The sequence below is a fragment of the Orbicella franksi genome, chromosome 12 (genome assembly GCF_964199315.1).
Source record: "Orbicella franksi chromosome 12, jaOrbFran1.1, whole genome shotgun sequence".
Lineage (NCBI taxonomy): Eukaryota > Metazoa > Cnidaria > Anthozoa > Scleractinia > Merulinidae > Orbicella > Orbicella franksi.
This window is the reverse complement of record NC_138156.1, coordinates 8,367,274-8,381,998: the sequence shown is the minus strand read 5'-3', so window position 1 is coordinate 8,381,998 and position 14,725 is coordinate 8,367,274. Positions and strand designations below refer to the sequence as shown.

General features: G+C 36.9%; 1 protein-coding gene across 1 annotated transcript; it reads right to left on the bottom strand.

The window, feature by feature from the left end:
* Nucleotides 1–569: 569 nt before the first annotated feature.
* LOC145462810 (branched-chain alpha-ketoacid dehydrogenase kinase-like) lies at nucleotides 570–14,518 on the bottom strand. The gene is made up of 10 exons (XM_081446430.1): nucleotides 12,374–14,518; nucleotides 12,099–12,167; nucleotides 9,700–9,810; nucleotides 7,619–7,666; nucleotides 7,074–7,193; nucleotides 5,625–5,720; nucleotides 4,610–4,683; nucleotides 3,708–3,836; nucleotides 3,086–3,175; nucleotides 570–2,377 (listed from the first exon to the last, which is right to left on the bottom strand). Exons 1-10 carry the CDS (start codon nucleotides 12,542–12,544, stop codon nucleotides 2,059–2,061), a joined length of 1,227 nt encoding a protein of 408 aa, XP_081302556.1. The 5' UTR covers nucleotides 12,545–14,518; the 3' UTR covers nucleotides 570–2,058.
* Between the last annotated feature and the right edge of the window lie 207 nt (nucleotides 14,519–14,725).

Here is a 14,725-nt window from a genome sequence, read left to right as displayed (position 1 = left end):
CGTGGAACGCGAATACATAAATATAAATGTACATAAATGCGAAGCAAAAGAACGATTAAGCAGCGAGAAGCGCTGACATGGAAAGAAGGAAAAAGAAAGTTTCTTTTCCTTCTTTACATAAATTTCATTGTTTAAATGGCGCGGGGGAATTTACGAACAAAACCAGAGTGCTCGTAGTCAAATATATTTAGGATGGTTCGTTTCGGCTTGGTGCGGGAGGGGGCATGGGAACAACTCCCTCTGCATAACAAACATATCGCGCATTGGTGCCCTGTTTCTTCTTCACTTTAATTTCTTTTTCGGATCTCTGTAATTTATAGCAACGAGGACAGTGCGTGGGAAAGCAACCAAGAAGAACTTCTCTTAGCCTTAAAGAGAGGTTTGTACCCTAATCTCTCTTGCCATGGGCGACGTTAGAGTCGAGGACGCCTAGAGCCTAGGCTGGTATTAAGACAACCTGACATTGGTCACGGACGCCGGACATATCTTTCTTGACCGTCAAGTACTTCACGTGACTATCACGCGCATGTCGCTTGAATGACACTTCTCGAAACATTACACATCGTAAATAAAATTATTGAAAATTATCTTTAATTAATAGTGTCTCAATTCTTTTAGTTAATAAATTAAGAGTAAACTGTAGTTTAACTTTCCATTTGAGGTTAAAATATAACTATTAGTATGGAGCTCGCTTAACCTTTTACCTAATTTTCTTGGAATTAAATAATTACTCACTTAAGCCAGACGATTAAATACTCTTTAAAAATTGATTAACATTACAATTTGCAATACTTTCCCCTATCGGTTACGAATTATCATGTTCCCAATATAAGTTTTCCTCAGGTTTCTATTTGCATTAGGCGAGAAATCAACAAACTTTTAAAAATAACGATCAGCATATATGGCTAAATGGTTTAGCATTGTTTGCACTTTTCAAAACGTAGTTCCTTCCGTTTGGGACAAAATAATTTCAAGTATCTTTGAGCAGGAACTTCAATATTTACTGACCTTGGTTTCGTTTTTATCAAAATAAAATCACCTTATTATTTTTATTTCATATTTTAACTTTGTTATTAGTATTATCAAATGCCGGCCCACTACGTCCAGAGGGTCTATGGCAAAAGTGAAACATTTTGTTCATTGAGGGCCACGAGTTTATCAGTGGCAAGTCTGTTTACCCCTAAAGTGTCAATCTAGTGAAATTAAACCTTTGCTTTACTTACTATACTGTTGTTTCCAATTTAGTTTCTTCGCTTGTTCTGGTGACCCCCACCACCTTCAAATACCTGAAGGAAGTCCTCGCCCCCTCCCCTCCTAAAAAAAACACATTTTCAGCAGATGTTGCTAAGCAACATGACGTAACACAAAGCCACGTGACAACTTTCGCTTCTGATTGAACAATAAGAAAAGAAAACTGCTCGGATGCTTTGACAACTGTTTTGTTCCCCAAACTGCGAATACGTACTTTTGTATAATTATTAAAAATAACCCGGTACTTATTTCCCTCAGTTAGCTAAGTCCTTCTTCAAAACGGAAGGAGTTACAAGTTGCAACTTTTTTAAAATTATCAACCACGATTTGCGAGAGCCAGAGACAGCTCAAGACGTTTAACAGTAGCCTTACAATCAACATCACAATTCTATTTCCCGAAACGGACAGAACTGAACCCTTTCACTCCAAAGGGTGACACAATGGGCTCAAAATTTAAAAAAATTCCCAAATTCTAATTTGTACAATGTTAAAACATGAGCAGCACCACGAAAGTACTGCTCAGTAGCTTTTCATTTGAATGGTCACACACTAGGATCCTAATAGTTAAAAGTTAACAAACTATTCTGACTGTCAAACAACTAAATTGACAGACTGTAATTATTTCTAATCTTCCCGATATACAACCATCCCAATTGGTTTATATTATAATAATCTGCTTTAGGTTTTTTTTTTTTGGAAAAGAAATTTCTTAGCTTTGCAAAACTAATTTTTAACTGAAACACAGCCCCTTTGAAGCAGTAACAGCCGACTCCCTTGGATCAAATCACATTCACTGAACTTCTGATATCAAATTCGAAAGCTCTCTTTCTTCCCATCAATGTGCCTCAGTCGCAAATACACGTCCGTACCCAGGCCCTCCATGGAGTGCAGCTGAAGGGACCCTCCGAGGTACGTGGCATACGCCCGTGACGTAGGAAGGCCAAAGCCCCAGCCTGCCATGGGACCCCCGCTGGGTGAATTGTTTGGGTGCCCAGCGCACATTTCGGAAAACATATTTTCACTGTCCGAGGGTCTTATAGTGCTACGGTCTCCCATGGTGGTAAATGAATACTTAAAGATGTCCTGGAGCTTGGATTCAGGAATGCCTCCTCCACGATCAGACACCCTGCGATGAAAAGCATTAAAAAAAATACTCATTTGTATTCACACAGAAAAAAAGTTTCTAGTTTAAGGAACAGTGTCATCTGTTTTTCAAGGAGCTCAGTCGCGATATTTTCAGTTATTTTGTCCCTGCACAAAATTACCTTTAAATTAAAGGAAACCTGAAAATAATAGTCTACAAAGATCGAAAAACACCAAAGAGAAAATAATAAGCTATAAAAGAACAAAGATGGTTGAGGATGGAGATGACTGACACGGATTACAAAAGACAAGCTTGAAAAATTCACGAACATGACTTCCAAAAGCTCAAAAACCAAGAAAAATTAGGAAACCAACATTCAACGATGGTTTGAATGTGAAATACAGTACTTAATAACAGTTTAGGACGTAAGGATAAAAATTAATGTTAATGTAACGATGGTAGGGATGGTTAATGGATTAAAATATGGACAAAGGTCAAGGTGAAACCAGAGTTTCGTGTTACAAAATACAAGTTTTGCTCACTTTCTTTATTTAGCTGAAGTTCATAAAGACGTCATTTCATAAACTCTGGAAATATATTTTTTTTTGTGCCTTTTCTCATTTTTCAAAAAAAAAAAAACTAGCTGGTGTTCATTTGCCTTATGTGCTGCAAAGACTAGGCAAGGTTGAGTGACTGAGTGCATGTGAGTTTGTTGTGTAAGAAGATGTAGTCCACTATAGTTGTTGTTACCTGACAAAGAATTCTGTGTCATTACTGCACAAGGTGACCACAATATTTGGCACCTCGAGAGGCGTGTCAAGGTGGTGTTCCACACTGGCTCTGAAATGAAAAACATTTTGCATGAGAATACAGCAAACAACCACATATCACAAATAAGAACCTATGATTTCGGAGTTCAGGCTGATCAAGTTCTCATTTACCAGGTGCTTAGTGCAATATCAGCCTGAAAATGTTCTTAAAATTTGTTTCAGAAATACTACTCTTCATACATTGCTAAAGATGTCATTAACATACAATGTTAAATTACTTAAAAACACACTAAAAAATAAATTTTAAATACCATAATACTTTAATATGAGTGGTTTCTTATTCAGTCATCCTCTTTCTTTTCATATAAGACCATGTTTTATTTATCAGGCTGAATTGGTTCTTAATTATATGGTGCTTTATTGGCCAAGTCTTTCAGCCTGATGTTCTAATTCCACTTGTTCTTATATATGGGTGTTTACTGGATCTTTCCATTTTACTCTTTCCACTCGGTCATGAGAGAGTGGTAGAAAGCAATGTTTCATGCACCTGAATGGACAAGGTTGGGAAAATGTCTTTAGAAGTCAAAGATTCATTAATTTACCTCATGGCATTTTTCAGAAGTTCCTGGAGAATGTACTCCAGTGGCGCAGGAATGTAAGGGAAGACTGCTTTTGTGTGGCCATTAACAATAAGGCCTGGAGCTACACCATATGTGTGTTCACAGACTTGCCTGAAAAAGAGAAATTAACTCCTTTGAAGATGCATACTACAATAATTACCATAGTATTCTGCCACTTAACCATAGGGTATTAAATAATAAGTTAAATTATTCTCACTTTACGATTGGAGGACAGACACATAGATGATGTCATTAGCATTCTTTGTGTTTCTTTATTATAAAAAAACAAGTAGATTCCAGTTGTTACCATGCATCTGTTCTGTAACAGATCACAGAAGAGGTCATATCGTAGTAAGAACATCAGTGACACACTTGGCTATTGCCTCGTGTGCCACTTTTGTGTTGACCACATTTTGATGTCCTCTGTGATCTGTTACTGAACAGATGCCAAGCAACATGCAATCTATTTGTTAAATATACTACTTCCGCAAAGTCTCACTCCTACCAGTTTTCTTTCTACTGATGAGGAGAAAAAGATACAAAAGTACCTAATATTAACTTAGTATTACTATATGGTAAGGTAGTCTTAAGGTAAATCCAAGCATTGTGATTGATTCTTTCTTAGTCAGGATTTTGCTATGCAGATTGTTTTCATGGAAATGGTCATAAGCCCTGTATTGTTTGTTTGTTTGTTTGTTTGTTTTTGGAAAGCCAGCACTGAAATTCAAAATTTGCAACTTCTGTAGAGTGCCAAGGCAAAGTACATGTATATGCCAGCACAAAAAGAAATACTTGCCCATTGACCCAAAAGACATAGACATCGGGCAGTGATAGCGTCACCACAAAAATTAACAAAGAAAATGACAGTTACAAATTAATTTTACCTGGCAAAATCAGCAGATCTCTCAACAATTTGTCTAAGGTTAAGGTGAGTACAAATAATCCCAATGTAGTTTGGCTGTAAATGAAAATGAAAATAGTTATTTGGCATTCAAGTTTGATTAATAGAGAGGACATGTTTACTTTGACCAGGATAATTTTCTAAATTAAATCAAGAGCTGAGATTTTCCTGGACATTGGAAATGGTCATATACAAACTACATGTAAGTTGTCTCTTGAGCTTGGAATGGCTTCTGCTGTAAATACTGATCACATGAAAACTCTCTAATGTCTGCTTACTCAATATAACACCACCAGCTATTTTGTCAAGATTGTTAAAAATGCATGGAAATTATTTTATGACATATGTAGGAATGGTAAATTACATGGAGGGCAACATAAAGAACTGTAAAATATTGCAATTAACATATCAGCAATTTTGAATAAAAAATATTGTGTTCCTACTCTGGAATCATGAATAAAATATAAAAAGAAAAAATTCCTGTTCTCAGAGCGCAATCAAAAATGTTATTAAAAGTGGAATATTTCATTCAGTTCCAGCAAACTTCATCAGCCACAATAAGTGTGAAGAAGGGTTACATGATGTTCATTATGGTCTTGAAGGGGCTAAAATGGTGTCACAGATGTTGGCTAATTCAAAGCCATTGTCTCTGTTCAAAGAGGGCTTTCATAATCAGATCTCAATTGTCTCCCTTATGTGACGTTTGAACATGTTGCTTTCCGCGGCAAGAACTTTTGTTTTGCTAGAATCCACTGAATGTTCTGTGAGCTAGCAATGTTCATGAACAGCTGACAAATTCCTTGACAGATGTTCCTTCACTTTAGTTTCTAATACACTAGAAGTTTTGCCAACATATTCTACATTAAGTTTGTCACATTGTTTGCGATGGATGTAATAGACTGTTCCACACTTTTTAAGGTTTTCTGTTTATCCTTAACACCTACTAGTTAATAGTTTAATGGATGCATTTCTAAAAGATAAAATTTTCACCAGTTTACCTTATCAATGCTCAGAGCGAGGTGATGTTCAGCCAACATGCGGATTCCAAGTCGGGATGTCAATGTACGATTGAGAAAAGCATCTATAATTTCATACTGCAAAAACAAAAATACTCATAACTCAAATTCGCATCTATAAGTTTACATTTCAATGGGATTACCAGGTGTAGATCCAGGAATTGGTCAGATTTTTCAGAATGACACAGAAACCTAGGAAAGGGGACTTGACAGAGTTAAAATCCAAAACATTTCCTGTGGGAGTATTGCTCCAAGACCCCTCTAGAAGTCTGTGCGTTCAACGCTGGTTGTTTCAGACATCGTCACCATTTATCCCAGATCCCCACCTGATAATTGCCAAGGTCGTTTTCATCCTTCCCTAAAAAGTTCCACCCCTCAAATGAAGAATCTAGTATTCGAAATGAAACTCAATACAAAATTCAAATTTCACTAGATTAATGATCTCTAGGTCAACTTATTATGCACATAAAAATAGAAACAAAACATCTTGCCTCTCTTTTCATGCTGTACCAGGAAAGTGAATAGGTATGAACAGTGACAAATAGTGTGAACAGTTACATCAATGGTACAATGTGGAATAGTCATGATTAGTGGCAACTAGTCAAGGTTAGCATGGGTAGTACTACTGTACATTTAGCCTGAACAGCACTCCAGTTATCCCATAGTACCTTGGTGGCCTCAATATCACTGACTCGACAGTATCTTATTATTGTAAGTCTGATTATTTTTAGTAATAGCGACAAATTGCCACCATTTGTGTCAGACTATTCATCACTTCTGCAACATTTGTGACCTTCACTAGTCTTCATTGGCCATTTGCTATTCAAGTTTTCCACACAACCATAGACAACATTATGTAATTTCTAGGCAACATGCCAATTTTTTTTGCAAACTCTTACTACATACATGTATCTGCATCGTGGTAAACAAAAATTCCACTGTGATATGACGACAAACAAGGAAGTCAAAAGAACAGCAGGATAGGGAGTCAGATGTGGTTGTGTTATGTCATTGGAATGAACCATCATGCACACCTCCACGTTACAATACAGCTGTAAGTGCCATAAGGCAGAAGGAGAAGAGGCTGTCCACCAGAAACCTGGAGGATGTTCCAGATGGAGATGGATTGAAATATCTTGGCAGACATGGCAGCTGTTAGTAGCAGCAGACAGAGCAGTTTGAAGATGCTTTGTTGTAGCCGAATAGGCCATTTCTGAGCTACTTTGTACTTCTGTTTTAAATCATGTCCTCAAGAAAAACCTTTCATATGAAAATGAGTTTGATTTGCATGAAAATGAACCTGCAGGCAGAATGCATTTTCATAAGACCAATTTTACACAGAGGCAAAAGACAACTTGGAAATTATTCTAGCCCATTCCCCATATCATTGTCATGTAGAAGGAATGGTCAATGATGATGATATTGACTTACCGGTACGTTCTTCTGACATTCATGGAATCCCTCAGCCAGATGAGTCACAACACTTTGATGATCGTCCAAGAGCTGTCTGATTGTTCGATTGTATCTTTCCTCTCCTTCAAGAGTTTCCACCTGTAAAATACAGTAGAGCAAACTATTACCATTCAACTATCCAAGCGAAAATGTTTTATAGACTACAAGTACTGTATTTTCAGAGGCTACAGTGTAATCTTGGATACACCTACTTTATTTAACTGATAAAGCAGGATATCTGCATTACATCCATGCTCACTATGTACATGTATGCATATGGATAGAGCATAAAAGTATGAACCACCACCCATCTCCCACTAGCTGACTATACCTCAGTGATACAGTGTCAAATTGGTCATACATGTAGGTTTGAATTATGATAGGAGATTCTGGAATATTTCGGTTAAAGTACTGTCAGATAGTAACACCTTGCCAATATTCCTACAAAGGTTACAAAAACCGTCGCTTCTACAGGTATACATATAAGTATCTACACATTTAAGAAGTTAGTTTTTAAGACATACCTTTGGAAATTTGTACACCAAACTGAAGGCCCTAAGGTATAACTCATACTACAAAATACAAAAAATACAAAATAAAATAAAAGACAAAACAAAGCCAGTAGTTATAAAAACACAGTGGTTTTAAACAAAAATGATGATGCAAAAATAATTTTAGCCAGACATGAATGAAGTTTAAAGATCCCTGATTTTTCCAGTTTTCCTTCCTCCAGAAAACCAAACACTTCTAAATTTTAGTTTGATATAGAAGCATTGGATGAGGAGCTTCTCCATGGGATATGCAGCCACCAGTGGATCTTTTTACTGATGTCACACTTTGATCTTTTTTCATGCAAACAAACATAAAGCCAAACCACCCAATTTATCATATGAGCAAAGTTGCGTAATACCCCAAACCTGCCAATTTTAACAAAGAAATTTATGCTGGGAGGCAAGTTTCCTTTTTATGAGGTTACAAAGGATTCTTATCAGCTATTCTGATAGGGTGTGATTAAAACCAGAAATTATGCGAAATTTTTGGGGCAGATTATGAGATAGGAACAGGTTATTATGCATTAAATTATGCAAATTATGTGATTTTTTCCTGAGCTATCTTAAGCATATTTTAATAGGTTTCATAAGAAGAAAACCACGTTTGGGCTGCTCCAAAGACAAATTGATCATAAAGGAACAAAATTAAACATCAATGCATAAATTGCAATAAAAAGACTCAATGCAAAGTGCTTGTTCACCAGGGACTTCCAAAGATGATTGATCACAATGTTGCATTCTTCATCCTATTATCCATGTGGAAGAGATATTTTCTTGCTTACTTTTTCACAATTAAGTTTGGCAGAAAGTGTGATTTAGTCTTTTCAGTCAAAGAATAAGCAGGCGATTAAAATTACCCACAAGGGACGTTTATTTCGAATTATACAAAAGAAACTACATTTTGCTGTCGAAATAAAAATCACTTGGATCATATGTTGTCGATATATACAGGCAATTTTGATTGGCCCAAGCAAAGAAAGGGATTGTTTGCGTTGCACCAATAGGCATTTCTTTGAGACTGAAAACTAGCTCCAGTCCCTGGACATCCAAGAAACAACTTACACTTTGATTGTTTACAAAATCAAAGGTTGTAGGAGGTTTTCGAGACTTTTTCAAAGGCAAATCATCTTGAAACAATGTGTAGATGCGGCATTTTTCCAGATAAAGCATTAACTAATGGTTTATTTTTTAAAATGAGCAATTTTTCGTGAATGGTGCAATCAGATACAATTTGAGGTCGATTGTGCGAAATTGCACCGTCACGTTATGAGAAGGCCTGTCTTATGAAACTTTGCATACATGTACAATGTATGTATTCACTAAATTTGGTGCGATAAACTGATCTATAGATTGAGGTGGTTTCTTGCTTAGATAAAAAAATAAGAAACATAGTTGATATTGTGTAGCATGGGTAAAAGGGTGTATTCCTATTCACTTTAAATTCAATTAATTTGATAAAAAAATCCTGCCCTTCTTTCAGTCTCTTGGACTTCAGACTCTGGTGTTATTTACATGTCTGACAAAATATAAAATTATATATATCCTATGAAAGCAATGTACAGAAACTTTGAATATATGTATTTGCAACTAAATTTGGCAAGATGAATTGACCAGTTCAGGTGTTTTTTTGTTTATATAAAAAATAAGAAACAAAATTGATATTGTGTCAGACATCAGTAAAAAGGTTCATTCCTATTTACTTTTATTCTACATATTTGATAGAACACCTGCCCTTCTTTCAGTCCCTTGGACTTTGGACTGGTATAATTTATGGTAAAAAAAAAATTACCAAGGCTTCTAATAGTAGTATAAAGTATGATAATGCTTTCACAAGCCACACATGTACAATGAATTTGAAATTCACAATGACATCTTATATTAAATAACAAGACATGTTTCCAATGAAACAACATCCATCATCAGTTGTACGAGAATACCAATTGAAAATAAGCAATAAAGTGCAAATAGCAAATGCATCCTGTGGTTTGTGAAAGCATCAAAATATAAAATTGCGTATCATAATTATATGAAAGTAATGTACAGAGTTCACTCACCACATCATGAATTACTGGATTGCACAGTGCAATGTGCGGAAGTTTCTGAAAATCAACAACTCGACGAGCTATACGTATGGGCAATTCCTTTTGAAGAAACTGGGCACTTTTCTGAAATGCAAAGGAGATATTAAAGACAATCAACTACGAATGCACACAATGAATATTATTAATTTTTACTCTTTTTATAATGTTGTGAAAAGGGAAAGCTACAAGTGTTATAGCCAAACAGAATTATAGCGTAGCCTGGCATAACAATGTGCCAAGGTATCAGAAATGTGTTTTTATCATATGGCTCGTATTTGTAGCCGATATAACCCATGTTCTGACTGTTACAGGTCTGCACAAACCAAAAAGCGATGTAACAAACAACTTATTACCCACAAACGTTCAATCTTTCAGGTGAGTAATGTCAAAATCGGACAAGCCCATAGTTCTACGTCAATTTGACATAATGAGTACGATTATTCCCTGAATTATACAACACGACGTCCAATTACTAATTTTTTGTATTTATAACAAATTCGAAATTAAAAAAGTCATTGGAAAACTTTTTTTGAGCAAAAAAGTCAGTAGCGTTTTCAATAAGTTTTAAATTCCCCTGAACATTTTTAGGGGCAAAATATATAGCTTTGAATACTTGTAAAGTTGTCAATTCCCACCCTTAAGGGACTCACAAGTGGACACAAGTTGAGAACTTGGGTCTACTTGCAAGTCTGTTTGGCCTGGCCTTGCGTGCACTTGCGTTGACTTGCGATGACTTGCACTCACTTTGGTCAAGATCAAAGTTTTACAGAAGTCAATGCAACTTTCTCACCGTTTGGCCACCCAACCCAAGTCAACGCAAGATGAGTGATGCCTTTTTGTTGTTACAGTAACCTATTAGCCAATGAAATACAGGATATGTATGTAGCCCCTAGCCTTTGATGTTTTTTTTGCCACTTGCATGTACTTGCAAGTCTCTACACAAGTTCAACTCGCGGCTACTTGCAACTACTTGCGAGACCTTTTGGCCAGGGCTTAAAAGCATAGGCGTACGGGCACCTTCGGACTTGGGGGGCCAGTGACCTTCTTGCCCGAAAAATTTACACAATGCCCGAACGTGGGTGTGTTGAAATCAGGATGCAAATGCACTCAAATGCTCAAAACAAAAATGTTCACAATTCCCACATCCAATGAAAAAGCGATAATTACAAAAATAATTATATTGAAAGCTTGCATACTCAATCTGTCAACAGTCTCAATCCAAGTAAAATCTAAGACTTATTAAAAGAAAAAGTTCTAAAAAAATTAAAAGTAACTAACTGGAAACTTTATTTAAGAGTTTTGGAAATCATGCCAACAGCATTATTTTGTAATGTTTTCTCTCAAGTGTCGTTGCCCGAATAATTTAGCATTTCACCCGAAAAATCACATAATTTCCGTACCTGGGGGTGCTGCAGCCCCCCTCGCCTTCCCAGCCAATGCTTAAAAGTCTAAAACTTTGGAATTGTGTGTAACTATTTTATAAATATTTAAAAATTAACTATTTTTACTGCATATGCAATTTAAGGACGGCGTTTCAGTTAAGAAGAATGTTAAAGATTTATATTCCATGTACACGTGGTTGCGATTCACCTGATTGCGCTACCGGTTTGAAAAGCTCTATTAAACAAATTGACGTCAGTTTTTTATGCGTCTGTCCTCTTACTGATGATAAATTGTGTTATAACATTGTCAAAGTGGTTCCACAATAAACTTTGACAATATTATGACAAAATTTATCATCAATAAGAGGACAGACGCCTAAAAAAACTGATGTCAATTTGTTTTTTACAATAACAAGACCCCAAAATGGTCAAATGCTGGGAATAAATGAGGGGAAAAAACGCCGCAAACTTGCCGTAAACAAAGATAAGTGAGTTCTATTCAAAATGACATGAACATTGTCGATAGCTTTTCTCACTTTTTCATTGGCTACTTAAAAAAGTCCCTAAAATCTCATTGGTTTAAAAGTTGACAGTTTAACAGCTGAGAGTTGAACTTGAAAGCTTGCATAAATTAAAATTTTATCTGTCTGCACTCTTATTGATGATAAAAATGAGCCAATCAGCATGCAAGAAATTAGACAGTTATTGTAAAAAACCTGTTGTGCTGAAAATAAGGGAGAACACTGTCTATGACAAAAATAGAACTCTCGTCACGCCAAATAAAACTAATCACCCTTTGCAAAAGCAATTATTTTTTAATATCTAGAGATCAAGGTGTAATGCAAAGGTGAAACTTGCTACAGTCGATGTAGACGCCACGGTCTACAGCAAATTGATAAATGTAGTTGCGACTGAACTAAATTAAAACGAAACCAAGCGTATTGTTTGCGTTTGTAATTTCTATATCTGTCTACGGGAATTCTCTCTTACCAGTAAATGGGTTCCATCTTTAAATCTGCCGGCCCATAGCATTTGGAAAGGCGTTAGCCGAATCGAAGGCTACAAGACAAAAATTTTGAGAGCATATCAAGTGTCAACAAAGCCACAGAAACATCTTCTCAGCGAAAGCATCAGTTCATTCCAAAATTATAAGCTTATCTTTGACAAAAACAATCGATGAGAGAGCTACAATAGAAGATGTACAATACTAAACTAGGGTGGGTTTACTGGAAACATTTTTACAGCAAGTTAAAAATTAAACAAACCTTAGAGGAAGCTTCGTCCAGGGTCTGTTGTTTCACGTATGACCATGCTTGTGTTTGAGAGCCAAATAGGGAAGTGTTGCACCTTATTTGCGTCACACTGCTCAGGCAAATCAAGCGACAGTTTGGAAACCTCCACGATCCGATGAATGTCCTCGTAAATAAACGACTCATGGCCAAGAAAAGATCTCTTGGTAGTGGTAGAAAGCTAAAAGACTACACCGATTGAAAACAGTCTAATGGGCAGGCGGGTTACTTGTAAGCCTGTGAAAACAAACAGCCCAACCGGTGAGAGATGCCGCCAAGGCCAAGACGAATCCTCTGAACGATCGCGAACAGAATAAAACGTTATTTATCCATTCTTCACCGATGCAGGTATTAAACCGTCCGGCTAAAGTCTTACAAATTCAAGAGAGGCAGACAAAAACCATCAGTCGCCTACATTTTCGCATTTCTATATGCGTGTCCTGAAAAGTCGTCTTATTTCACGCCGGGAACATGTCCGCGCGCTATGGCCAACTGCGTTAGCCAATCATATTGACGCAACTGAAAGGCAATGTATTGGTTTGCTCATGTGAAGTGCACGTGTTTAGCGTGACCCTACCAAATGCTCTAATAAGCAGAAGCCAAAACCACAAATTATTTTAACCACAATCTGCAATCTGTCGTTCATTTTTTGCTGGGGCGAAACAAAAGAAAGCCTGGTCGCAGATTATTTTGACCCATAGACGAGAAATGGATAGAGCATAGGTTCCTTTCTAACTTCCGGCCGAAAATTATGAACAGGCCTGGACGCGTTACAAACAGGAAGTGAATAGTAGTCACGTAAGTGTTTTTGACAGTTATTTTACTCGTTCAATTTGACGACGTTTGGAAGAATTCGAAATCTAACTGACACTCGAGCCTTTGCTAAATTTCCCAGCTATGGAAACAGTAAGGAGCATTTAATTAATAGAGCAATCACATTGGACAGATCTGAAGAAAAGTTAAAGCCGAAGTGGTGGTAGGGGAGGGGGAACAACTGAACTGCAGCTGAATCGTAGGAAGGAGAAAGACGCGAGACAAATTGCCACTTAGCAAGCAACCCCCTTCCCCGCCCAATTTCGCCAGAAACGAAAAACAATTCTGCTTTGCAAAGATTTGCGGATGGGACATTTGACCAAACAAAATCTTGAGAATGGACCTTTTGGGCGACACGGCGGACATTTTAATTCTGTTGTTTCAAATAGCTAGTGCAAATTATACTTATTTGCCCCTAGCCTGCAAGCAGTCTCTCTTTTCCTCGAAAATCCGTTGGGAAGAACGCAAAACACGTAGTAAGCTTACCGGCGTGACTGAAAGCGTGACGTGCGATTGTTGACCAGAGGGAGGTTAGAGACTTACAATTTCTGACAAGCCGGGAGCATATTAGGGCATGTCGACGCATTTCTGTCCAATAAAAACCATGAAACAAAATTCGATTCTAATAATAATCTGATAATAATATTCCTTAGTGGTTTCTAGTGCTTTCAAGTTCGGAAAAATGTAATACAGTGTTCTTCAAGGGTGTTTACACTTCAATAAACCTTCAATGAAGAAAAATCCTTTTTTGAAAAACAAACAACAGATGAGCTCAATGAATAATCTTTAGGGGTTAAGGTGGGTGGGAGAAAAACAGCAATTCGACAGTTGATCGGGGGAAAACATTTGTTGTTTGGGGCGTAGCAAAAATTGCGACAAGGATTAACACTAAAAAAGAGCGATATAAGCGATAATTGAATAGGACCAGAATCGCTTTTAAGTTCTGACGTTCACTGCTTTTCTCGTTCTCGCCTGAAAAGACCAACTCGTCTTCCTTTCGTTGTTTAATAATACTGAACTGATTTAGTGTCAAACAATCATCAGTGTATTATTAAGTGCAGTATGCATCTTGAAGTTATTTTAGGACATTGTTCCGCAGAGAACGTAGGAAAAAACTGTTCCGAGACTAACTGATTTCAAAATGCCCGGCAGACCCACCTGGAAACAAGCTCCTCCCGCGCTAGAGATGGTGTGCGTACCTCTGAAAATACACTGGCTACGCCCCTGATTTCCCCACTTCGAGAGTTCAGGATATTTAGAGTAGTTTTCAACTGAGTGTCGTAAAGTTACCGATTAGACTACTCAGCCAATCTCAAAACGTAGTAAAACCAAAACCAAATCCAAAGTAACAGCCTGATTAATTTCGAAATGAATTAAAAACCGCTCTAAGCGAAGAAAACACATTAAAAGGAATTGCAATATATTAAAGGACAACTGGAAATAATTTGCTCGTAATTGGTCTGCCTATTGTTTTAGTGAATCTGTGACAGTACTTGTTATGAGGTATAAATAAAT

What these genes read in the sequence shown, in the direction of transcription:
- LOC145462810 (XM_081446430.1), bottom strand. Translation starts at nt 12,544, where the DNA reads ATGAGTCGTTTATTTACGAGGACATTCATCGGATCGTGGAGGTTTCCA. An exon ending in TGGTGTACAAATTTCCAAAG is followed by an intron (nt 7,194 to 7,618) that starts GTATGTCTTAAA and finishes TGTATTTTACAG; the next exon opens with GTGGAAACTCTTGAAGGAGA. An exon ending in GACACAGAATTCTTTGTCAG is followed by an intron (nt 2,378 to 3,085) that starts GTAACAACAACT and finishes TTTTCATCGCAG; the next exon opens with GGTGTCTGATCGTGGAGGAG.